The 25971-nt window shown below is 43.1% G+C and overlaps 1 protein-coding gene across 11 annotated transcripts in view; it reads right to left on the bottom strand.

The window, feature by feature from the left end:
- Positions 1–25971, bottom strand: part of IRAG1 (inositol 1,4,5-triphosphate receptor associated 1) — a 128066-nt gene that overhangs the window by 50280 nt on the left and 51815 nt on the right. For 3 of the 11 annotated variants that reach the window (XM_045065831.1, XM_045065828.1, XM_013055814.2), the window contains 9 exons: positions 18584–18719; positions 14450–14550; positions 13265–13341; positions 10405–10578; positions 9770–9847; positions 8942–8994; positions 8704–8751; positions 6924–7541; positions 5050–5128 (listed from right to left, as the gene is read on the bottom strand). In XM_045065831.1, the coding sequence (XP_044921766.1) occupies positions 5050–5128; positions 6924–7541; positions 8704–8751; positions 8942–8994; positions 9770–9847; positions 10405–10578; positions 13265–13341; positions 14450–14550; positions 18584–18719 (1364 nt within the window). The remainder of the gene's footprint in view (positions 1–5049; positions 5129–6923; positions 7542–8703; positions 8752–8941; positions 8995–9769; positions 9848–10404; positions 10579–13264; positions 13342–14449; positions 14551–18583; positions 18720–25971) is intronic. The other 8 variants (XM_045065835.1, XM_013055816.2, XM_045065834.1 and 5 more) reach the window with 6 other exon arrangements.

The raw sequence follows: 25971 nt of genomic DNA, 5'->3' as shown, positions 1-25971 counted from the left end.
GGCTCAATCCCTGGAATCATGACCTGAGCTGAAGGAAGATGCTTAATGACTGAGCCACCCAGGAGCCCCAAAATTGGTATACATTTTATAAGTTAATTTGGCAGTATGTATATGTATTTAAATATAAATGTCTTTTGATCAAGCAGTTCCACTTCTAAGATAATATCCCATGGCAAAAGTTATATATTTCTATAAAGATACATCTAGGAGAATGTATAGAAATGCAGAGAAGAAACTAAGGTCCCTGAATGATTATGTGAAGCAGAGCCACCTGCTAACCTGACAGCTTGCCTTAGAATCATTACTCGAGGCTGACACATTCTTCTCTACCCTGCAGGTTAGCATACTTCTGGGCCTCTATGTTAAAGCAACGTAGAATTTTGTCTTAAGTAATGCTAGAACGTTATAGAATACCTTAAAAGAAATACTTATGGAGAAAATTTGGTAGTACACATAAAAGAAATTACAACATGACCAAATGAATTTTATTCCAGGACCACAAGGGTATATTTCTAAATTTGGAAAATTATTACTATATTAAATGACTGAATTTATGTAATTCTTCAATAGATGCCCAAAGCAAATTGATAAAATTCAACATAAATATTGAAGCTTTAAAGACCAGATTATTTCCTTAAAATAATAAAAATGTAAAATAATACACTATATATAAAAATATATAAACATATAATATGTATAAAATAACATAAAATACATAAAATGGTATACTATATGATGAAATAATGTATTTTTATATTCTACAGATTTATTACATATCTTTTTCTATTTAGGAATATAAAATATTTAGTAATTAAATAATATAATAAATTAAAATAGTACATCTATTTAAGAATCAGACACAACATGATCCTTCAAAGAAAAGCACAAAAACAATTCAATTAAAAACAGAAACAAGGCAAGTATTCTCCTTATCACCATTATTGTATTAGAGAATGTTGCCAAAGTAGGAAACTTGGACAGATACACAAGTACACACACACATATGCACAAATATACAACCAAGACAGTGAATTCAATAAAATAAAAATAACAGATTGTGAATGTGAGAAAAGCATTGTGCAAAGTGGTCAAGAGCCTTTGGATTTGGTCACCTCTGGATTCTGATCCTGGCTTCAGCAATTAATAACCATGTGAACTTAATCTCCCCAGGCTTCAATTTCCTCATCTGTAAAAGGGAAGAGTAAGGCCTGCCTCCTAGGTTTGTGATGAGCATTAAGTGAAATATTATCAGATGCTTAATCCAGTACCTGGCATGCAGTAATCACTCTAGTTATAGTAATTGTGCTAGTTAGTCACTGTAGTAATCCATGTATCATTTCTTCATATAAAAGAAACACATATAATACCACGCAGTATTCATCTATGCCACTGATTGTCAACTAGGAAAATCTAATGAAAAAAAGAGTCTTCTTCGTGAATAGGTAAGAATGTACAGAATGTGCCCTAATGAGAGATGAGGAGACCTGTACAAAGAGCTTCAAATCTTTTAGAGGAAAAAGAAAGGAAAATCCAGATTTATAGAGGGACACACCATGTGGAATGAGAACTAAATTTTTTCAAAGTAAGTAATTTTAAAAAGTCTATAAACTATAAAACAAACAACACTAGGACAGTTCTTCTGAATCCAGTGTGTAGCTTTAGAGCAATCACAATTAAAATGTTGTATAGAATGGTATAAATCTCACTTAAAGAAATGGGTAGTTAAGGGACGCCTGGGTGGCTCAGTTGGTTAAGCAGCTGCCTTCGGCTCAGGTCATGATCCCAGCGTCCTGGGATCGAGTCCCACATCGGGCTCCTTGCTCCACAGGGAGCCTGCTTCTCCCTCGGACTCTGCCTTCCACTCTGTCTGCTTGTGCTCGATCTCTCTCTCTCTCTGACAAATAAATAAATAAAATCTTTAAAAAAAAAAAAAAAGAAAGAAATGGGTAGTTAAGAGGCAAAACCAAAAAGGACCTGTAACCCTTGAATCTTACTTTTTAGAGCTATGAGCCTTCTGAGGTCAGCTCGTATGAGAGGGAACAGAGGTTGAAGAATGCATTTAAAGACTCAATCAGGGGTGCCTGGGTGGCTCAGTGGGTTAAAGCCTCTGCCTTCAGCTCAGGTCATGATTCCAGGGTCCTGGGATCGAGCCCTGCATTGGGCTTTCTGCTCAGCGGGGAGCCTGCTTCCTTCTCTCTCTCTGCCTGCCTCTCTGCCTACTTGTGATCTCTGTCAAATAAATGAAATCTTAAAAAAAAAAAAAAAAGACTCAGTCAGTTGGTTCCTGGGCTGAGACAGGAACTCAGATCTCCTGACTTTTTGTGCAGTTGTTCTTTCCATTATTTTGCACTGAATCTTTATATCTAGAACATAAAGAATATTCTGAAAAAGATGAATAGTGAAAGAGAAGTAGTCTTACATAATACAATATATTTTAAGGCAGCAGTAATTAAAATGGGTCAGTATTGATTAGAATAAAAGAAAATAAGGTGCTCAGAACTAGTGTTTGGTATATATAAAAAAGAATGTAGTATATGATTGTCTAAGCCACAAAATAATGAGAATATACATACTAATAAAAAATTATTAAGGATCTTAAATTTCCAAATACCTATATCTTAAAATAAATTCCACAGGTATTAGCAAAATAAATATAAATAGATCAAACTATTAGAAAATAGATTTGCTATCCCAATTAGGGAGAAGTAATGTTTTTATAGCAATTTAAATAATGGAAGACTTCTCAAAAGAAAAGATAGGCAAAGATTATCATAAAAACTTTACAATTTCTTGGGGCGCCTGGGTGGCTCAGTGGATTAAAGCCTCTGCCTTCAGCTCAGGTCATGATCCAGGGTCCTGAAATGGAGCCCTGCATCGGGCTCTCTGCTCAGCAGGCAGACTGCTTCCTTCTCTCTCTGCCTGCCTCTCTGCCTACTTGTGATCTTTGTCTGTCAAATAAATAAATAACATCTTAAAAAAAAACTTCACAATATCTCTAAAATAAAACTTGTTAAAAAGCAAAAAATGATGGGATGAAAAAGTACTAAGAAAAATACAAACTCAACAAGAGGATGTAACATTGGCAAATATTTATGCACCCAATATAGGAGTATCTAAATATAAAACAAATATTAACAGAGCTAAAGGGAGAAATTTTCAGCAATGCAATAATTGTAAGGGACTTTAATAACCCCACTTTCATCAATGGAGAGATTATCCAGACAGAAAATTAATGAGGAAGCATTGGCCTTACATGACGTATCAGACCAGATGGACTATTAGAAACATATAAACATATACAGAACATTCCACCCAAAAGCGAAAGAATACATATTTTTCTCAAGTGCACATGAAATATTCTCTAGAATAGATAATATGTTAGGAACAAAACAAGTCTCAATAAATTTAAGAAGACTGAAATTACATCAAGCATCTTTTCCAAGCATTATGGTATGAAACTAGAAATAAATTTCAAAAGAAGAATATTGTAAAAGGTTAATGTCTGTAGAGTTTACATATATTACCAACAAAAAATAAACCAACAAAAAACCCTAATACCCATATGGACACTTGGGTAGAGCAATGCAAAGCTAATCTGCCCACTAAGAAAAAACAGAGTAAATAAACATTTAAAATATTTAAATTTGAACTTGCTTGCTAGCAAATTAGTTGAAGTAATAACAAAGTGGCATTTATTGATTATCTGATTCTTAATATATTCTGGCCCGTAAGGAGTGAAAGCAAAGCAAAGTCCAGTGCTGGTAGTTCTTAGGAGGAAGATGCCTCAGTCTTTGCCGGTAGCAGTCTACACTGGAGGCAATTTGGCAAATGCAAGTGTTTCTATACTTTGACCCAGTGAATCTTAAGCCTGAGAATTTGTTCAAGGGAATAACTTGAAGGAAGAAAGAAAAAAACTATGAGTACAGAGTTATTTAGAGCAGGGTGGTTAATCATAGCTAAGAGAACTGTAAACATTTGGAATACCCAGCAGTCAATGCATCAGTGGAAAGGTACACCTATTCAATGATAAACAACAGGACAGGCCAAAATATATGGAATCAGTTATGAAATAAGTTTAAAAAGTAGAAACAAGAAGATGTAGCTATACAAATCAATTGTGAAAAAAATTATAAATGCAGGTAAATACTGGAAAGAATAAAAATTGCATTTTTTTTTCAGAATTTAGGGGATTGTGGGGCAAATTTTAAGATGAATCTTTTCCTAGTGTTTTGAAGCTGCTTTAATAAGCACAATAAAAATTAAAAGTAGAAAAATATATCATATTTTTCCCCGAAGTTTTCCTCTAAAGATGGTTAATTTTCTTTAATTAGTACTTTAAAAAGTTGTTGGAAATTTTTCTTCTGGGAATCTTGTTAATATTGAATAGGTAGCTGTTAGTTAACTATATTTCAGATCAGGGCTTCCAACAAAGTTGGTGGCACCCTGGTCCTGCCCATACAACAATCTTTAAGCAGAAGGCCTCTGTGCTATGACTGACCAGAGAAGAGGTGAGTCAGGAGATGGGGGGCAGGAGGGAGGCAGGAGATCCAAAGTCTTATTTTCCAGATGAGTCTGGCAGGGTGGATGGGTGGGGACTTGCAGGGCCAGGGAGGAAAGGGCTGGTGTCTGGACTTTGTGGTGACAGCAGATTAGAAAGCAAGAGATGACTCTGATGTCTTGAAAAGAGGAACTGTTCTATTTGAGTGACTTCCTGGGTGTGAGAGGAAAAGGAAGTGTCAAAAGTTGAGGCCTGGGTCACCCTTCCAGGCCTTCTAGGTGCTAACAAGGCTCAGGGAGGGCTGGCAGGGTCCGGAAGTGGGTGCTGGTTGGGAGGAGACAAGTTTAGAGGTTCTCTGGGCAGGAAACATGATCTGATTCATTCATTTATCTGCAAATATTTACTGAGGGCCTCCTCTGTGTTTGGCCCATACTCGCCACTGAGACCAAAGCCCTGACAGAAGTCTCCAGTTTACACATTCACCTTCTTTTATCTGGTAGAAATGAATCCAGCCTTGGCCTGAGGAGAGCATCTGCCCGGACCCCACCTACCTTTTTCCTGCTCAGCTGCTTCACTAAGTTCTGGAAGCTTGAGCCCCACTAAGTTCTGATTTCTTATCAGGATGTGCTCCTTTTTAGGGGAAGAAGAAAACAACATTTCAGACAATAACATCAGGTGGAGCTCTTCTCTTGGTTCTGTTTATGCCTCTGTGACCACCCAGCCTTATGTGGGAGGTACTAGGGGCAGCCTCAAAGGGGGGTGGACAGCCATGACATGGTGACATATGAAGGGCACCTGGAAGACAGCTCCTCTCCCAGCCCATAAAAGTGCCCCAAACCCCACCATTAGCACCACATTTCTTGGGTTAAGAATTGTCCTTGGCATGGTCTGCCTTTTAAGTAAGCCTGGGGGCCTCAGGGCAAATGAGCTCCAGCCACACTGTGGCTGAGAGTTATATGACAAACAGAAGCAGAGCCCAGGGCTCTGGGGACAGGATGGTCGCCTAGATGTGTATGGAGCTTCTGCTGGAAATTTTGTTGAGCCCATGACTGTGCTTCAAGCTAGCTAGAGCTTCCTGCCCTGTTGTTCAAGGCAGTAAATGCCCATTTCTAGGAGTTGTGACCTCTCCTACCCCAGTTTCGTCAGGGGCTGGTTATGGCACCCCTAGAGTTGTTAAACTCTCCAGACAAATGAGGCCTGAGAATTGCTGCCCCACTATGCTGCTTGGGGCCTTGGCAGTTGAAGCCCAGGAGAGATGGGGATGCTGACCACAGGTTAGTCAGCACCAGACCAGCACTTCCAACATTTGAGAGATCTCCTCACGCCTGTGACTTGTGCGTAAGAGGGGATTTTCAGTCTCCCGTGTAGCAGGGGCCACTTGAGTGGTTTGTCCCCCGGATAAAGAAGAAAAAGGGAGGGGCCAGCAGAGGGTGCTCCTGGCCCAAATGGAAGCAATTGGCCATGGCCCTTTACCTGTTCCCTTAGCAGCTCCCTGGAGCCTCCAATTCAGAGCATCATGGAAAGTTTCTGAATAGGAATAAAGGTTTCTGAATAGGACACATTGCAATGTGTCCCTGCTAGCACAGAAACCTCCTCACTTGTGCTTGACTGCTATCAGATGCCTCTTTTCCTTCCCCAGCTCACATGCCTTCTGTAGGGGAGCCAGGGGAACCTTGTCCAGTTCTAGCTATGAGGGTGCCAGGACCCACCCCATGGAGTCCCAGTTGCCTTGGCCTGTGGCCTGGGCTGGTCCTCTGGGGAAATGGGACTGGATAACAATTCCTTGTCCTGTTCATCTCTTTTCACCCTCACATCCTATCTCGGTCCCATACATTGCTGGATATTCCCAATCACCCCTTGCGTAGGGTTGTCTCCCCATGAGAGACTACTGTGCCTGGTTTGATGGCCAGTGAAAGATGGGGCCATCATGGACAGTGGAAGAAATTCACCACAGGGGGAGCAGCCCCTCATAGCCATCATTATACCTGAAGATGGACTTGAAGCCCTTGGTTAAAAGGCATGAGGAAGGAAAGTTCAGGGGCCTGACAGAGGGAAAATCTATGCCATCCTTGGCATGACAAGGCACTCTATCAAGGGCTTCCTGTTTATGAGCTGCCAGCTCTGACTGGAGGGGAAAACACAGCCCAGTACTGAGGGCCCATGTGCCCATCTGTCCACCTGCCTTCCCCTTAAAATGTGACTTTGTGTGGCAACTACATCCCACTGATCTCACCCTAGGAAGGGAGGTAAAAGCACCTGAAACATATATGAAGAAGATGCTGCACAGTGGGCCTGATTTATCAGGATGGGGAAGTTTTGGGACCCATAAGGCCCCAGTCCAGGCCACAGCTGCCCTGCCTAGCAGTTCAGCCTAGAGGTCTCCAGCCCAGGGCACACCCTGCCCAGCTGGCCCCCAGGAACTTACCTCACGGAGCTTAGACAGTTTTTGCATCCGTACTGGCTGCACTTGTATCTGGAAGTCTTTGAGTCCGGGTGCCTTGGCCAACTTGCTGCCAGCTTTGCCTGAAAAACGCTTCTCTTCCTCTGCCAAAGGCAGCTTGGCAAGCACTTTCTGCAGCCGGGGGCCAGATTCTTCAGGACCGCTGTCCCAGGAGACTCCCCGCTGTAGGGGTGGCCGGGAAGCAGGGGGCCGCAACTCTGCTTTTGAGCCAAATTTTGACCCTGTCGGCTCTCCAGCTGTACCTTTTCCCTGGGGGCTCAGGGGAGCCACCCCTCCAGAGCCCTGGGCTGGACCTCTAGGCAGAGGGTTGCCTTCCTTGGCTGTCTTCAGAAGTGCCTTTCCCAGCTCATTTTCAGCAGGGCCAGGCTGAGGGCTATTCAGAGCCATTTTCCCACCACTGCCTATGCCAGAAGCTGGGCCTTTGGGTGTGGCCTCAGGGCATTGGAGGGGATCGCAGTTTTCCTTCTGGTCAATTGCAGTCTCTTTGGATTTCTCAACTGTGGGACAACGAGGAGTCAGCCTGCCCTGAGACACTTTCCTCTGGTCATTCTGCTTCCGGTCAGCTAACCCTTTGGAGACATTCTGAAAGAGACAAGGTAGAGCTGGGACTCTGGAGGCAGGCTGGAGAGGAAAGAGGTGGGGCCACTTCCACTGTGGGGCCTCTGTCCCCACAGACCCTGCTAAGGTGGCTGTGTGTATGTGTGTGCACTGAGTGGAAGGGGAGGGCTTCTCAGTCAAATATAAACCAGTAAAGGAGGATGCACAGGCAAGCCTGAGGTCTATAAAACAGATAGGACAAGGGGACCTGTCATTCACAATCTTCCAAGGACTTCCCAAGGGCTAGGGGCTGTGGAAGACAGCGGAATAGTAGACCGGTTGGGGACAGTCACAAATTTCAGCCTTGACTCAGTTGCCCCAGTTTCTAGTCTTGACTCTTCCTGGCAAGGCCCTTAACTCTTTAGGGACTCAGATTTCTCATCAGATTTGTGAGCCCTCTGAAACTATTGCAAATGTATATGTGTGTTTATGTGTGCATATGGTATGTATTTTTCTGGGAAGAGAAACCATGGCTTTCAGCAATATTGCAGAGAATTCCATGATCTAAAAACGGTTACGGATCTCTGGATCAGGTGATTCTTGCAAAGGTGATTATCTTACCACTCAGAAGTTCTAAGATTCTGGACTCTTATTTCATTTCTCAAGGGAAACCTGCTTTGTGAGGAGGATTTGTATGGCTATCTTGTGTGAGTGGCAAAACTCTGCCAGAGGACTCTATCCTAGCCCCAGTTCTAGATGAGATTATATTTCATGCTGCCCTCAGCATCACCTTGAGCACTTTGCTCTAAGCAGAGGTGGGACCCTAGTGCTCATCAGCAAAGATGAGATTTTTCCAGGCTGCTGCCAAGAGGAATCCCAATCAGGAACTGGAAATTTACTGTAATTTTTACGAGAGTGACAAAAGCAGCTGTCTTGTCTGACTGTTCCTGGGCCCAGCAGTCCCCCTAGTCTATGGCCAGTGGCCCTAGTGAAGGTGCCAGGTTATAAGGCTAAAGTGAAGGTGAATCCTGCCTCCTTAGCCCCCCATACTTTAGACTTCCAGTCATCATAGAACAGAGGAAACTTCTAGCCTCCCCAGCCATGACACTCCACTCACACTCACTTGAAGACTTCCCAGGGCTAGCCTAGACTTTTGGAACAGTGTTTCCCACCCAAATCACCCAAATAGGATAGAGTTCACACTCACAGGCTCGCCAAAGTGAGGTGAAGAGACTTCGGCCTCATCCCCCTTCTGCTGGAGAAAGTGAACACATGTCAGACAGCAATGCAAAGAGACCATATCTTTTCTTAAATACCCTCAAAGTGGTATAGACGCTTTCCCTTCCCAGCACTGTCATCTCAGTGGGTCATGAGGGCCTCTCAGGGGTTAAGGGATAAGGGGAGAGACCAGTTGGCATAGAAACCCCAATCAGGACCCCTGTTACCTGTGGTGGTGCTCCAGGCAAAGGGGACTGTGGGTCGCTGCATGCATCCAAACCTGGAATAGTCCAGACTCTGGTGAGTGATGTCTAGCCCCTCAGACCATCAGCTGTCCCTTTAGCAAAAACATATCTACCTCCCCAGAATGCCCTCCCTTGGTTCCCCAGCTATGGTTGTCAGTAATGCCTGACATGTTAAGTACATTTCACATGTCACATTCTATGGGGAGCCCTCATTTAATCAGCACAGAAACCACATGAGGAAACTGAGGCAGAGGGAAATCAAGGCCATACAGCCAGGAAGTCTCAGCACTGGGAATTGAACCCAGGATGCCTGGTCAGAGCCCGAGTTTGCCCAACATCTCTGACAAGGGCAGGCTGTTCTCCCTGGCACCATGCCCCTTTCCGAGCTGGTTTAAGGGTGTGCCCCTGTACACAGTCTAATGAAAGGGAAGAAACCAAAAAGAAAAGAGTGGCTCAAATAGAGACCTTTTTAAATAAGTTCTGGGGTAGCCCCTCTCTGAGTTCTCTCTTAGCAGAGAAAGCACCAGTTGTAGCCCCTTTCCCACAACCTTGCCTCTGTCCTCACCTACCTAGACTCATCTGGGGCAAGGCCTGTTTCCCCACACTAGCTCAAAACCCCAATAGAAAGTACATCTACCTCCTCAGAGGCAGCCCGACCAGGCCTAGGTGGGAGTCCTCTGGGGAGGAGGCCAAACAGGGGTCCTGACTAGAAAGCCTGCAAGATGGGATGCATCCTGGTCGGACCAGGGTTGGACTCAGCTGCCACCCAAAGGGAGAAGCCAGGACAGGAAACCTGGTACTGAACCTCACCAGGTGGTGTGGAGACAATAAGCGAGTTGCTTTGGGAGGAGTTTGGAGAAGCTCCGGGACTGAGATTCGGGGAAGCAGCTGTGGAGACAGACACAAACTGGCCAGCATTCATGAAGGTTTACGACTTCAGCCTAACAAAAGATATCCTTTCGGGCAATTTTGACCCCTGGGAACTGGGACTGCTTTGTCAGGTTAGGGGCTGATTCTGGACTGCCATGTGACTACCACAGGAGGACTCCATCTATGCAGGAAGGTCCAAGAGCCTGTGCACGTGGGCCTCACACAGAGATTTCTCTCTATGTAGGATTAAGGGATGGGGAATCCATGTTAAATTCATGGGTATCATAAGGGCTGACATTTCTTGGTGAAACAGAAAGCCACAATAGGTCCCCAAAATTAAAAGCGGTGTTTTCTGGGCTAGAGTTGGATCAGTATTTTAGAGCTTCTGAAATAGGGTAAGATGCCCTCTCTTAACAAGATCTTCACAAGGATCAGTCCTCCTGGCACCTAGCCTGGGGGCAGGAAAATCAAAGGCCACCCCTTGGAAGCAGGCCTCCCACTACAATTGGATCCTCGCCCTCCCTATCCCCTACCCCACCTCGGAGGGGCTCAGGGCAGCCACCTGTATATCCTACCTGACAGGGAGTCTCCGGGGCCGCTCCTGGACTTCCTCCCACGGCGGGTCAGGAATCGTTCACTCACCAACTTGGCTTCTTCCAGCAGTGCCAGGTTTTTCTTCTTGTCCTCTTCTGAGATGCTGATATCCGGCAGCTGGTCATTGACCAGGTCAATAACGTGCCCTGCGGGGTCTACAGCGGGAGGGTGAACTCAGGGCGAGAACCACACAATCCTTGGCCCCTCACACCTTAGCCCAGGGAAGCTGCCCAGAGCAAACTCAGCCCACTGAGGGCTGCCTCAACAGGTCTGTCATCTCTGGCTGTGGCAGGTCCTCTGTAACAAATGGTCATGAAGCCACCTAGGTTTCCAGTCCTGTCCTAAACTCTGCCATTAGGAAGGCCATCAGGAGCTCCTCCTCCATGCGATCTTTCCCTAGAGTGTTGTTCTTTCTGGTCTCTATTTCAACAAGCTAGAGAGCTTAAGGTGTGTGGATAAAGAGCACTCCAAAGATCACGGCCACCTTCCCTCCCTTCTTTCCTCTACTCACACTATCTACCCCTACCTTTCTCCAGAACTGACTCTTCTCCAGCAGCGCTTCTCTGGGTGAATGACACCACTTTCCCCAGCTGCTCAGAACCATGGGAATCACTCCACACTCCTTCCTCGGTCTCTTGACATCCATCCCATCAACTGATCATCAAGTCCTGATCATGATTTGCCTCAGAAATATCTCTGGAACTTGTGTCTCCTCTCCACTCTTGTTCCTTACATCTTACCTGCACAATTACAACAGCTGCTTCATAGGTCCTCTACCTTCACGCTATCCCCTCCTGCCATCTCCCACTGCCACAGAGTGACCTTCTTTTTTCTTTTTCTTTTTTTAAAGACTCCCATTTATCTATTTGACAGACAGAGACCACAAGTAGAGAGAGAGAGAGAGAGAGGGAGGGGGAAGCAGGCTCACCGCTGAGCAGAGAGCCCGATGCGGGACCCGATCCCAGGACCCTGAGATCATGACCTGAGCTGCAGGCAGAGGCTTTAACCCACTGAGCCACCCAGGCGCCCACAGAGTGACCTTCTTAAGAGCCATATCTGACCTTACACTTCTCTGCTGACCTCACATCATCAGGATTCCTCATGGTCCCTAGTCATGTGCCAATGCCAGACTGGGTCCAGCATCTTTACCCATCCCACATACTTCTCCAAAGGCCCTTCCCCTCCCCCCTGATGGTGAACATCTTTCACTGTGCCTCTCTAGCTCCCCTTCCCGCTTCTTTCAGTCATTTGCATTGGGTGAAGCCTCAGTTTGCGTTGGGTGAAACCCCGCTGAGTCTCAATTATGTTAGTTAAGAAGGAGCTAAACCCTATCCTCCAAACTCACCCGAGCCTTGGCCAATAGGTGAGTTCAATCCCCCTGTCTACAGTGATTGACTCAGGGATCACCACAGAAGGCCAAGGAGAGGCAAGTCTGGGAATTGTGTTGAGTACACAGAAGAAGGACTCTCTTTCCACTGATGGGATATAAGCCTGGAGTTGCTGGTAGCCATTTGCCAAAAAGAAAGCTAACGCATGGGTGGAAATTTGAGAGATGGGATGAGCCGATTGATAATGACCCAACTAGAGCACCTGGATTCAGCACTCCTTGAAAACACAAACTCTGGCTTTATTTGTATGTATGTATGTGTGTATGTATTTTTTCTTTCTTTTTTAAAATTAACATACAATTTATCTTTTGGTCTGTGATTCATCAGTCTTACACAATTCACAGCACTCCCCATAGCACATACCCTCCCCAGTGTCCATCACTCAGCCACCCCATCCCTCCCACCCTCTCCACTCCAGCAACCCTGTTTGCTGTTTCCTGAGATTAAAGTTTGTTTCCTGAGATTAAAGGTCTCTTATGGTTTGTCTCCCTCTCTGGTTTTGTCCCGTTTCATTTTCCCCTCTCTTCCCCCATGATCCTCTGCCTTGTTTCTCAAATTCTGTATGTATGTACTTTTAGTGTAAGATAGTTTGAGTTTTTCTATCATTTGGAAGACTCCTAACTAATTCACGCAGCAGAGCATTCAGTTACTTTCTTATGGTTCCTGCTCCCCTACTATGTTGTTTCTTCTACCCAGAATAATTTTTCTTTCTTTTTCTATCTGTCCAACTTCCTAAGGCACAACTCAAATATGCTGTCTTCTGGACAGTCTTCCCCCTCCCCAGACAGAATTGATCCCCTTCTTGCCTCAGTTTCCCTAACGCTTCTTTAAAGGGCCTTATAATATGGTGTCCTGATTATATCTGTTCACTTCTCAGTCTCTTTATAGACTATGAGCAACATGAAGACCAAATCTATATTTTATATATAGAGAGAGACCATCTATATTTTATATATTTATAGAGACCAAATCTATATTTTATATATATACATATATAAATATATATATAAAATATCTGTGTTCCAATGGTCCAGAATAGACCCAGAACATTGCCCAATCATTTGGGTAATGAGTTGGTGATTGGGGCAGCGACCTGTGCATTCAAACACATGCCTACCTGGATTTGGGCCTTTCTAGCCAGAGGTAGAGGACTCTGCACCCTATGGCCCAGAATTGAGCTTCACCCTGCTGTTCTGTCTCTTTGACTTCCTCATCCTTCTCTTTACCCTCTTGCCTTGTCTTTTTTACCAAAATAAATTAAAATTAGATATCATACTTCTTCTGGGCCCAAACACAGAGGGGCAGACTGACTTTGCTTTCTTGGGCTTGTAGGTATAGACCTGCCTGAGAATTAGGAGAAGGGAAGGAGCTGCCAGATCTCGGTCTTCCTGCTCAAACATACATTCAGCTGGACCCCTATGTCTGGTTGCAGAAATAAGATAATTACACTAACCCTTACCCACAGAAGTCAGTGAAGCAGTGGAAACCTTCAGGTGTCGGTGAGAAAGCCTCCTGTGGGGACTGTGAGCTCTGAAAGACAGAACAGAGTCATCTTGTTAAGAAAATTTGTCCATAGCTTGTAAAATAGATAAATAGATACCTGTATATTCTTTCAAAGTCATCCTAGAGCATCATCTTATAAGCCTACGCTTGAGAACTTGTTAGAAATTCAAATTCTCAGTTTCCACTCCAGACCAAACAGATCAGAAACTCTGTGACATGGTGCCCAGCCATCTGTGATTGAACATGCCTCCAGGTGATTCTGATGCTTGCTAACGTTTTTGAAAAACTGCTCTAAGGAAATGTAACTTTGGTTATTTACTTTTCATTAGGGCCCCCACTTTGAATGAACATCTAACTGTAGAAAACTCATAAAATATGAATAATTGTCTGATAGAGATATAGATGATTTATTTCTGTTGGGGAAGAAAGATAAAAAACAAGGTTTCATTGTCTTGTGGAACAGTAACCTATTTTATATCAAACTTAGTCATCTTATTCCAGCATTCTTTTCCTCCCCACTGATTATATATGTATTTCCATTTCTTGTATCCTCTTTTGAACTGACTTTGTCATCCTGATGGTTTCCTCATCAATGAGTTAAAAAATCTTTGACACATGCTCACTGTATTTTTGTGTGAGAATGATCTTTGTAGCTTTTTGAAAATTACACTTAGTCTTACTCCAGCCAGACCAATGCATATGTTAGTGCTGGGTCAAACTGAGGCAGGAACATCACTGTGTACATGAGCCAGTGTCCTTCCCAAGGGGTCATCTTCCTCCCAGGACCCCCTTTTCCCAGGGGCAGGATTCTTTGGTCAAAGACTATTATCTCTCAGGTCTGTTTGCAACTATCTGGGCAGTTATTATGGGAAACTACCCTGCTATGATTTGTGCTTAAAGGCTAGCAATGTACAAGAACCAAATCCAGGAAAAGAAAAATAATTTGGGGGCAGGAAGGGAAAGATAACGGACAAATCTCAAGCTCTTGCTCTCATTTGGAAAAACTGCTTGATTCTGTTTCATCAATAAAATGATCAAGAAAGAAGATTTATAAAAAGTATATATAGCCATATAATCCTCATATGCTAGGAAATATTATTCTTCACAGTGCAAAGATTAGGCACATGAGATTTACCTGTTGACGAAGTTTTTGTCAGTTTCTCCTTCCGGTGAACTGGCATCCCCAGTCAGGATGATGGTAGGTGGACTGCAGGATATTCCTGCAGTGTGAGGGCCCTGGTGGTTCAGAACAAAACACAGGTGGAGTTAGGCTTAGGATGGTGGAAACTTCCAGTACCTAGAGTTGGAGCATTTACTCCAGTATTATGACACTCAAAACCATATTTATAAGGTTGAATACAGTTTATTTGGATTGTTCAGGGGAAAAGAAAGAAAGAAAGGAAGAAAGGAAGAAAGAAAGAAAGAAAGAAAAAGAGAAAGAGAAAGAAAGAGGGAAGTTTCTCCTTCATTCCCCAGCAGACACTCACTGAGCTTAATGTGGTCTACTTTTTATGAATTACGTTTACAGCGGGGTATACAGGGTATACAGTGAGATCCCACACTTGGGTAATCATGACATTTGGATAAAGGTGATGTGTTCAATGGGTCATGGAATATGCAGTTTGATTGTGTAACCTTGAAAAATGTTTATCTGAAGAAATACACATTTCTGAAATTAGAACAAATGTTATTAGCCAGTCCTTAGATTTTTGAGGTATTTCAAAACCACTAAACAAAATAAAACTAATAATAGCAAACATGAGTCATTCCATTCTAGGTTAGTAAGGTTGTAGTGAAATCGGTGTACTGTGATGGCTGTGTGAATGGTAAAACCATATCAAGGCTGTAATAAATATTGATTGAATGAGTGAGTGAAAGAATAACATGAAAGCAATATAGGATATAGAGCAAGGTCCATAAAGATGTACATCAGTCTGCATTTCCCTACAACTCTGTACGGAGGATAAAAATAGGACTAGGTAACAGTAATACACAGTCTCTCTGGTTCTTTTGCCACCTATTGCTATAGTACATCCTTTTAAAAATCATTACCAGTGTTATGGACGTAGGGGAGGGTATGTGATATGGTGAGTGCAGTGAAATGTGTAACCCTGATGATTCAGAGACCTGTACACCTGGGGCAAATAATACATTATATGTTAATTTAAAAAATCCTTCCCAGTTATGCCTGGAATCTCTCTAGGGGTTTACTTATATATCCTCTCATCATTTTCCTTCTGTTCTTCCTTGCCTTCCTTACTGGTGTGTATTGTCAAGGTTCTCTGTGAACACCCTAACGTCCCTGCCAGGGCCTGTCTCCTAGCACTCTCAAGCATGTCACACCAACTCCCACAGTTGGAGTGGCTTCCTGGAGCTTCAGGGCAGTAGGTCCCCGTTGCCACTTCCTCTGGTGGTGGACTATGTCTTCCTGGAGCCTCTGGGCAAAGTGTTCTCAATTCTACTGGCCCTGCCAAAGCTGTCGCCTGGGAGCTGCCCTTGCCCAGGGTTGAGCTGTGTCATCTTGAGCACTTACTGTGCAAGGTGGGGAAGAGGTTCTCTCTCCTTTTCACATTATTACTTGTTGTTAAGTGGGTCCCATACAGTGCTATCTAGGCTTCTTAAATCCCACAATTTTTAGTGAAACCAACTGTTCCTGTTTTCATTTGTATCTCCTCCCTTGCTTAGCCTCAAACATAAGGCTGGGTAAGCTGGAGAAGTGTCTCTGAGTCCCACCAGAGAATGCCAGATCCCTATGGTCTAGGACCTCTTCAGCTGGAGGGAGGTGTAGGGACTGGAGGAGGAGGAAGCATTCAGAATCCCTGGACACATGGAAAGAAAGTTGAAACAGGGACTTTGGCTGGATAGGAAGCAATAGGAAGCAGCACTGCCTCTTATAAGAATCCTACAGAACTGTGCTCAGATTTCTGCTCATCATCCACTAGCTGTGTGTTCTTGAGCAAATTATTTAACCTCTCTGGGCCCCATGATCATAAAATTCAATATACAAGGTTGATGTAAGGATTAAAAATAGTATTGAGAAATACTAGCACATGACTAGCTGTTTTCAATAGTTATATTACTGTGAGATTACTTTTCTCTCTCATTCAACAGAGACACTTCAGTTATTCATCATGTGTCAGGCGCAGCTTGAAAAACGAAGACCCTCAAGACCTCACAGCCAAGCAAGGGATATAGAGAAGTAATGAAATATAATAAATTTAAGGTGATAAGATATGGACCACATTCTGTGAAAGCTCAAAGGAAAGGGAAAAAAAAATTCCTCAGGGGAATTGGAAAAGACTCTCCAGGAAGACATTTCAGCTAGGTTTTGAGGGATGAATGGGAGCCTGTAAGACAAAGATATTAGGGGAGAGGTTTTAGGCAAAAGGAAAAGCATTAGCAAAAGGCATAACTGGGCATTGGGGATTCATCAGTGTTATTGGAGCATGGACTCTGGGGTATTTAAGATAGGAAAGTTCAAGGATGGGTGCTGCAGTATTGTGGTTTATAAGAAATTATATGTATTTGGTCATTCAGTATTATATGTATTCAGTATTCTTATAATTTATAAGAAATTATATGTTTTTGGTATTCAGTATGTATTTGACCAAAATACATTTTTCATGGACATTTGGTCTTCATCCACAGATCCTGGCTCATGGCTTCCAAGATCCTTAGAATTTCCTGAATGATAAGAGCAATGGGAAGATTTTTTGTTATAATACTTGGTCTCTTTCCTTAGTTCTTAAACTCCCTTCAGAGCCATAAAGGTGAAATGGGTGACTTATTACCTATAACAAACCCTTTCCACCACAACTGGGTTTACACTAATGAAGGTGACTTTTGCAAAGCACCTAAGTATGGAAGCTGGTTGCCAGGGGGTAACAGCCATGAATGGAGGGTTGGAACTTTCAGTCCCACCCGCTGATTTCCCAGGAGGTGAGAGGGACTAGAGGTTGAATCAATCACCAATGGCCAATGAGTTAATTAATCATACCTAAATAATGAAGCCTCTATAAAAACCCAAGAGGAGGAGTTTCAGAGTGCTTCCATGTTGGGGAACCAAGACACTTCCACATGTCACTGTGCCACATCCCAAGCTCCACAAGGACAGAAGCTCCTTTATTCAGGACCTCATCCTACATATCTCTTCATCTGCTGTTGATGCATATCCTTTAATATCCTTTGTAATAAGTCATTAATCTAGCGAATAAATGGGTTTTCCTGAGTTCTATGAGTCACTCTAGCAAATTACCACACCTGATGAGGAGATTATGGGAACCTCTAATTTCTAGCCAATCCATCAGAAGCACAGGTGATAACCTGGGCTTGTGACTGGTGCCTGATGTGGGGGCAGTAGGACGGAACCCTTTACCTATGGATCCATCTCCAGGTAGATAGTGTCAGAATTGAGTGAGTTCTTGGACACCCTGCTGGTATCAAATAATTGTTTGTTGATAAGGGGGAAGCCTACAACACATACAAACATGCCTATGTTGGACTTCGGTCCAGAAAGCTAATTTAGGGGCAAATAATGAAAGTAGAATAAAAGGTTGAGCCAACTTCTGTTAACATTGGGCATTACTCCAGTGAGTTTGATTTTTGTGGTTTTGGAGATGGAGAACACTGAAGGTTGGGTTTGGGATTAATTTGACCAACAAAAGAGAGAACATAGAAATGTTGACGGATGTTCCATTTATGGATCATCATGGCACACATTGGTTGAGTTGAGGAAAATGTCCAGTTATTACAGCATCATCCTTCTAGGAATTTTGAGGAACTTTCAATAAATTGGAACTGTGTTACTCTCCATCTGGACACCCACAGTTGGCCAGAGTAGAGTGACAGAGAGTCAGCTTGATGCTTATGGTTGGAGCCAGAACTGGCCAGACTGTCCTTATAACTCCAGAGCTCCAGTCCCTCTAAGAACACAGATATCCATTCTTCTGTCAAGGACTCCTCTTGTAAGAGATCCTCAGGAAGTTTCCAAAGAAGCAGCAGCTCCTTCGATGGGTTGTATAAACTTGATTAGTAGTGATGATCATTCTTTATGGTCACTTGATTTGTCCTTCTGTTACCTTATCTCTTAGTCCCCATAACCCATAACTATAAAATGGCCAAAAGGCCTGCTCTGTCTCAAAAGAAGTTTGTGTGAATAGAATGAAATGATGAATGTGTATATGCTTTGATAAGTCTCATATAATATACAAATACCCATTAATCACAATTATCATTAAAATGAACAATGGCTCTACTCAGTTCTCCCCACCTTTTGTCCCCTGGTAGGAGGCCAGCAAGCAGCAGAGAGGCTGGGGCCTTCCAAGGGGCCAGGAGGGAAGCAGGAGAATCTTGGGTCATGTTGTGGGTCTTGATGACACACAGTGGAACAGTATCCAGAAGAGCTGCTGGGGTCAAAAAGGGGAATCAGCGTGTCAAAATGGCAGGTCATGGGCTGGAGCTGGTGTAGGCAGGGCCAGGGGCAGGTGCCTCTTTACTGGGAAAACTGATAAAGAGGGAGGAATGGGGAGGTTTTCTACTGTGTGGATTCTCCAGTGAGCAGAAAGAAGGGCTGAAGTTTATCCAGAGGCTTCTCTTCATGTCACTACAAGGGCTTGTTATTGATGTGGTTTCTTGGATCTCAACTAGGGAATAAGCCTTTTCTCTGAGCTACAAATTCTCTGTGGTACAAATCAGAGACCTAGAGGGCTGTTTGATGTGAGTAGTGTTTATAAGTTTTTATATTAGTTGCTAATGTTCTATAATTGGAATTCCCCAAGTTCTGGATGTCCTGCTTTTCCTGAAAAAACCAAAAGACCAAGCAATCTTGGGTCTACATTTCTGCAGAGTAACTTTTGGTCTGCTTCTGCTGGCTTGCTTCAATCATTTGTGCTCCCTGCCTGGCCCTGAAGGCATCCAGGTTACTGTCCCTGTGTGCACAGTTCTTAACCTATCTTGGATTTTCTGGAGCACGGGAGGTTTATGCTTAAAGCCTCCTCCACTCATAACACCTTTTCTTTTCTAAACCACTTCATTAAGGTATGATTGACATATGAAAAGCTATACATATTTCATGTATACAACTTGACGAGTTTAGAGCTAAATATACACTTATCATAATTTATGCCATAAACCTATCCATCACTTCCCAAAGTTTCTTCCTGTCTTTTTATTTATGTACTACTATTATTATTGTTGCTGTTGTTGTGATAAGAACACTGAAAAGATCGACCCTCTTAGCAAGCTTTTAGGTATACAATACAATATTGTTAACTCTAGGCACTAAGCTATACAATAGATCTCTAGGACTTAATCATCTTGTATAATTCCGACATCATCTTGATGAGGTTTCTTTCCATACAGCCTCATGGGGGAATTCCATTTGAAACACTGACTGTGCTTACAGTATGTTTGAAGTTCCTTCCCTGGGTGGAGTTTATTTTGACCATGACTGTTTGATCTCTAGAAATTACTTTATTTGTGACTTTCAGATTGAGAGAATTTCTATCTTGTATGAATCCATGAGGGAACAGGAAGAAATGCACTTTGGCTAACATGTCATTTTCATTTTATTATATCATATGGTTTTTGCCATCCCTTGGGATAGGCTTTTTTTAATTCCCAGCAGGCATTAATGCAGATGGGGTAGGTCTGCATAAAAGGGGCAGGAGACCCAAACATCAGTTTCTTCATGTTGCGTTCTGAAAGAAAACTTGTGCTAGTGCTGAGGGGATTATAATATATACCTCCAACAATTTTATATATTCAGGCTGCTAAGTAAGTAGAATATAATTAATTTATTGATTAAATTTTCTTGACACACTGCCTATTTTCCAAAGCAATTTGAAGTAACCAGCAATGAGATCTATGATTTTTAAAAAGGAGGCTTTTTGGGGAGAAAATTTGATAATTATAATCATCCCTAGGAGATAAAGAGAAATGCATGCTTCTAACAATCCATGGTTTGTCTCTGAAGTTAAACTGTTTGACCTGAAACCTAATGAATCTGTGATCCATGTGGTCCAGGCTCTGAGAAAAATTGCTTTAAAGAATTATTCAGCAAATACAAAAAGGCAATAGAAGAACTCCATTCTTCACTCTCACGCCTGCCCTTTGACTTCTCACTTCCTTACCCTCCCCACCTGAAGCCTTTCTTCTTCTCCCTCCCTCAACTTACTCTTCCAGCTCCATCCATTTACTTATTGTACAGATTGTCTAAACTTTCTCCTTATGATTGACTTAGTTTTCAAAAGTCTTAGGGTCTAAGAGAGGTCACTGTGTACACTTTCGCACACTATCATGCTTTATTCTCCACGTTCATCCAGCAAACGTCTGAATGCTTATTACGTGCTATGATCTATGCTAGGGCCTGGGAAGAGAAAAGTGAATTAGGCAGGTCTCTGAAATGCTTCTCAGTTAGCACAGTGGGATGGGCAATGAGGAAAGTACCCCCCACACCCACCCCAGGTAGCACCCAGGGCCTGGTGCCATTAGTTTTGACTGTGACATAAATGGTCTGCAACACACTGGAGGAGCAGCTTTCTGGTGGAAGTTTTCTCTGCCTCCTGGCTAAAGACTACTTTCAGCAAAGTTCTCCTGAGGTGGCTGTCATGTATGGGGCTGTAGGCATCCTCACTCAGAAAAGGGCAGAGGCGCTCACACAGAAAGGCTGAAACAAGCCACGGGTGGCAAGTGCCAAGCATGTAACCACAAACACACACAATTCAAAGCTGCTTAAAAACCAGGAGGCATAAAGCAATCAGGGAGAAATCCTCTAATCCCCTGACGGAATGTCCTGGAATGCTCCTTACTCTCTCCTTCCAACGTGTGCAGAATATGCAATAATAAAATCAAAGTGTTCTTTCCCTAATCGGTACAAAGAATGGCTGAACAAGCTCTGGCCAAAACTGTTTTTGTGGGGAACATTCAGTCTTCTGTGGGCTGTTTCAGTTCAGCAAGCCCTAGGGAGACAGGAATCCAGGAGAGTGTGGGAGATTCCAGGGACCCTCTGGAGTGAATTCTGCCAGAGTTTAGTGTGTGTGATGCATGTAAGTACTCCTCCCTGCTCCCACCCTGAGCTGCCAAACAGAAGACAGGGCCTCAACGAAGCTTGCCGTGCAGCATGTTCAAACACAGTCTTCCAGTGAAGTTACTCACTTTAGGACTTCAAGGGCCTTGGGCTTGAGAGCCACAGTAATTCATGCATGACACAGCTACTCACTTACTAGCTGTGTGACCTTGGGCAAGTTACCTCACCTCTCTGTGTCTTGGTTACCTCTTCTGTAAAAAAACTATCTCACAGGGTAGTTACAGTAATTAAATGAATTAATACAGAAATAAGATTGCTAGTTAAAATACAAGATGTCCAGTTATATTTGGATTTCAAATAAACAACAAATAATTTGTTTAGTGTTGTGTGTGTCTCAAATATTGCATGGACATAACTGTATTTTCATTTCATTAGGTCTATAGCTCGAAGTAGAAAGCTCCAAATAGAAGCACTTGGCACTTAGTAAATTGCTCATTACGTGTCAGATGTTATATTCTGTTATTGTTACCTTTGTGGTTGAATTAATTACTTTGGAGTTTTGGTTCTGAGAAGATTGTTGTTTTTAGTTTTGAGTCTGATCAACCACTTGGAGTTAAGTTAGGAGGGCCTCTGGTCATGAAGCCACAGAGAATCTCCCAGGGCATCTGACCACCCAAGCTCCCGTGGTCTTGTAATCAATGACTCCCAGAGTGGTCTTGTGATCATTGACTCTCAGAGAAGCCCATCTCCAAGACCACCTTTACCTGGCTCCACTTCCTCTCTTACCACCTGTCCCTCAGATCAAGTAGAGCTTCCCTGTGTGGGTTAAAGACACAAGAAGCAAAGGAACAAATGTGGGTCGAGGGCAGTGACACTTTCTTAGACCTACTGTGTGGGGGGCCCTGTCCCAGACACTTCTGATATGTTTCCTTATTTCATCCTCTCCAGCAATTCTGCAAATGAACAAGATACCCATCCACAAATTGGGGGTGATAATGCCTCCTGGTGTCATCAAATCATGACGAGGAAAGTGAAGTCCCTAAGCATGGAATAGGCTATGGATACATTTCTTTTCCCTCCCTCTTTTCTCCCCTTCAATCCCCACTTGATCAATGAAAAAACAGATTTGCCCAAGGCTGTACAGCTGGTAAATAGTGGGAAAGAAGGACTACAGACCAGGCCTGTTGGCCTTCCCACTCCACCATGCTACTCTTATAGTTGTTTCCCCTGCTCTTTGGTCTTACCTCTCCTGTTTCCTGGTATGGGCAGGATACCCTGACTACCCTGACACTCTTCTGTTATTCTTCCAAGCTGCTCCCTCCCTTACAAACCCCTTCCTCTAGGAAGCCCTCCAGCCAGCACAAGTATGAACACACAGCTGGAAGAGAGATGGCAGGGTCATCCCCTTACCTTTCCATGGGCCCAGCCTCCCCAGGGATCCATTTCCCTTCCCTGGAGTCAGCCAAGCACTAGGCGCCTGGGCCATCTCCCACAAGTTCACCCTATAATAAGCCAGCAGGTCACATTTTGTTCTCCTTAAATAAACCTTATAGAAACATTTAAATGTTTATTTCACTCATAAATTCCCAGGAATGTGCAACAGTTTCCTAACCGCCTGGGTGCAGGGATAAATATAGGCCAGTGTCATAGACGGGAATATTATCTTCCTTTCCCCAATGTCACATGACTAGGCCTGGACTAAGAAGCTCTAAGCAATAGCTCCAGCCCCAGCCCTAGCCCTGGCAGGACTGGGGAGTTTAGTTCCTGTACTTGGGCCCTGGCAGACAGCCTGAGAAAGACGGACCCTACTAGGAGCCAGTGTGGGGTAATGAAGTTGGAGAAATCTAGCCAGAATTCCACCTAGATGACCTTCACTTAACTTTTCTGAGTTACATATTGTCAAACATTATGTGGAGCTAATAATTCCTATTTTCCAGACTTATTTTAAGGATTAGACAAGATAAAGCAATAATAGTGATGATGATGATGATGGTGATGATGATGATGAAGATAGTGAGGGTGGTGGTAGAGGTTGGGCCTTGTGGTGGTTTGTATCCCCAGGTACCTCTCATAGCCTGGAGGACTATCTCTGTAGAAAGGGGCCCTGGCCACAGAGAAAAGTTAATCCTCTTGTGATAGGATAAAAGGACTCTGGGGACTCTCGAGAAAATGATTATTCCAGCAGCAAGTCCTAAGACCATGGGAGAGAGCAGAAATTCCTCTGCTGAAGTCTGCTGGACATGGAGCTCTTCCCTGCCAAGCACTGAGGACTAGTTCCTGGCTCCCTTAAGTTCCTTAGTGCCCACCCTGTGGATCCCTCTGTGCACCCAAGGCCTGCCTTGCCTCTGGTGAATGCTCTTTTCTGCCATTGTCCACTCTATTCCTAGAAGCCTGGGATCAACAACCACTGGATAATCCTGCCTTCTTCATCACTGCTTTCACTCTCATGCCAACAGACCCGAGGAGCATGGAAATATATGCAATGCCTATTAGTCCTACTTAGTGGAGAATGTATCACCCAATAAGCCATTCATTCATCACCATCTTCTATCCTCTCCTCCTCCCTTTCTTTCCTTTTGTTCCTCCATTTTTTTCCTCTCTCCAATCAGGCATTTAATCATGCCAGTTACCCACACAACCTACCCACCCAGCCTATCACACATCCATCCATCCACCCAATTATTATCCTCCCAACCTATCACACATCCATCCATCCATCCATCTGTCCATCCACTCATCCATCTACCTGCCCATCTGTCATTCATCCATCCTTCCTTGAGCTCCCACCACATACTAGAGCCTATGCTGAGAACTGGAGATATACACATAAAAGACACAGCCCTGACCTAAGTAGCTTATGTGTAGCATAAGATAGGAGACAGGAGAATCAGAAAAACAAAAAATAGTAAACTACTTCTTTTTGATCACTATAGGAAATAAAGACAAGTAGTTTTAATATACATTCCTGACTTTCTGTAACAATCAAAATTCCCAAAACACTCTCTCTGCTTTTTCTTTGGTGCTTCCACAGCTACAATCTCACATTGTTACTCTGTGACCAGAACCACTAGAAGCCATCCTGGTGGAACTGTCCTCTTGGCCCTTTTCAAGCTTCTTTTCCATAAAGGATGGGATATCAAGCAACTGCCCCCCATGTGTGGGGCCTTTGATACTCAGGACACTGGCTTTATTGTCAAGTGGGGACAAGAAAGGAGATAAAGCCCACAGAAACACTTTAGCAGGAAACTCAGGTTTTAATCTCTACACAACCACAACACAACTATGTGGACTTTGACAATTACCCTCACAGAGGCACAGTTTCTTCTTCTATAAAATAAAGAAAATAATATCTACTTTAAGGAAATGAGACCACATGGTAGGTGCCCAATAGATGGTTTCAATATCTCATACGTTATCTCCTAATATTTTACTGATAATTCATTTGAAGATATTTCATTGAAGATTGTAATTGAGGCTGTTCTTGCAAAAGGTAATGATAAATGAAGATAAGCTCAGAGAGGATGAATTCAAAACCCTCAATTGGACATTCAAGGTACTGGCCAGTTTCTAGTGTGTGGAGTGTACTTCCTTACCTGCCTCAGTTTTCTCATCTGTAAAATGGAATAATTATCATAACTACTTCCTAGAGTAGTTGTGAGGTTACTGCTTGTAAAGTGCTTAGAGCGGTGCCTATCACAAAGGAAGCCTGGCATGAGGGTTCTCATCAAGTGAGGTGAGGGCATGTCCCCACTCCACACAGCTGTCACCAGGTTCCTAGGGTTTTATGTGCACTATTTTGTCTTAATCCCATTCCTTACAGACCATTGATTCTTTGGGTCCCAAACCTTTTTCTCACACATTTCCCAAGGGGTCTATGGGGAGGTGTAGACAGAACCCCAGTCTCCCGGCCAGTGAACACAGGGCCTGGACAGCCAAGGGGATAAAACGAAGGGAAAAGCTGGCAATCTACCTTATATGGTAAAGCATGTTGGTAAGCTCTAGATATTTCTGGGGATAGCAAGACCAAGGATCCTCATATTCCTGATCAGAGAAGAGAACACAAAGCAAATTAGATCAGAAAGTAGTTGTCATTAGATTGTAAACCCACAGGGAGGTAAACTCGTTGAGAGTGGGGCCTTAGGTAGTGCTTAATAAACATTTCTTGAATGAATTCAATACACGTTTATAATTAACTCTTAAATGTGGGTTAGAAATTATATGTGGAGTTTTTTAAGAGTATGGTACTCTAAACATATTCTCTCTTCTTTATAATTTTCTTAATAACATTTTCTTTTCTCTAGCTAACTTATTATAAGAATGTAGTGTATAATATGTATAATATAGCAAAATATGTGTTCATGATTGTTTATGTTATCAGAAAGTCTTCCAATCAACAGTTTTCTATTAGTAGTTAAGTTTTCCAAGAGTCAAAAGTTATACATGGATTTTCAACGGTGCAGTAGAGTAGCGTCCCTAATTCCCATGTTGTTCAAGGGTCAACTGTATTAAGTGAATTCAACTCAATTCCATATTTATTGGGTGCCTATCATGTATGAGTGAATAGTTGTGCCTTTCCTGTGTGCTCAAATTCTTTTATGGTATAGTGGGCTATTTTCTGGACTAGAAAGAAA

Source organism: Mustela putorius, unplaced genomic scaffold (assembly GCF_011764305.1).
Source record: "Mustela putorius furo isolate JIRA1106 unplaced genomic scaffold, ASM1176430v1.1 tig00003859_pilon_pilon_pilon, whole genome shotgun sequence".
In the NCBI taxonomy this organism is placed as follows: domain Eukaryota; kingdom Metazoa; phylum Chordata; class Mammalia; order Carnivora; family Mustelidae; genus Mustela; species Mustela putorius.
This window is presented reverse-complemented; position numbering and strand designations above follow the sequence as displayed.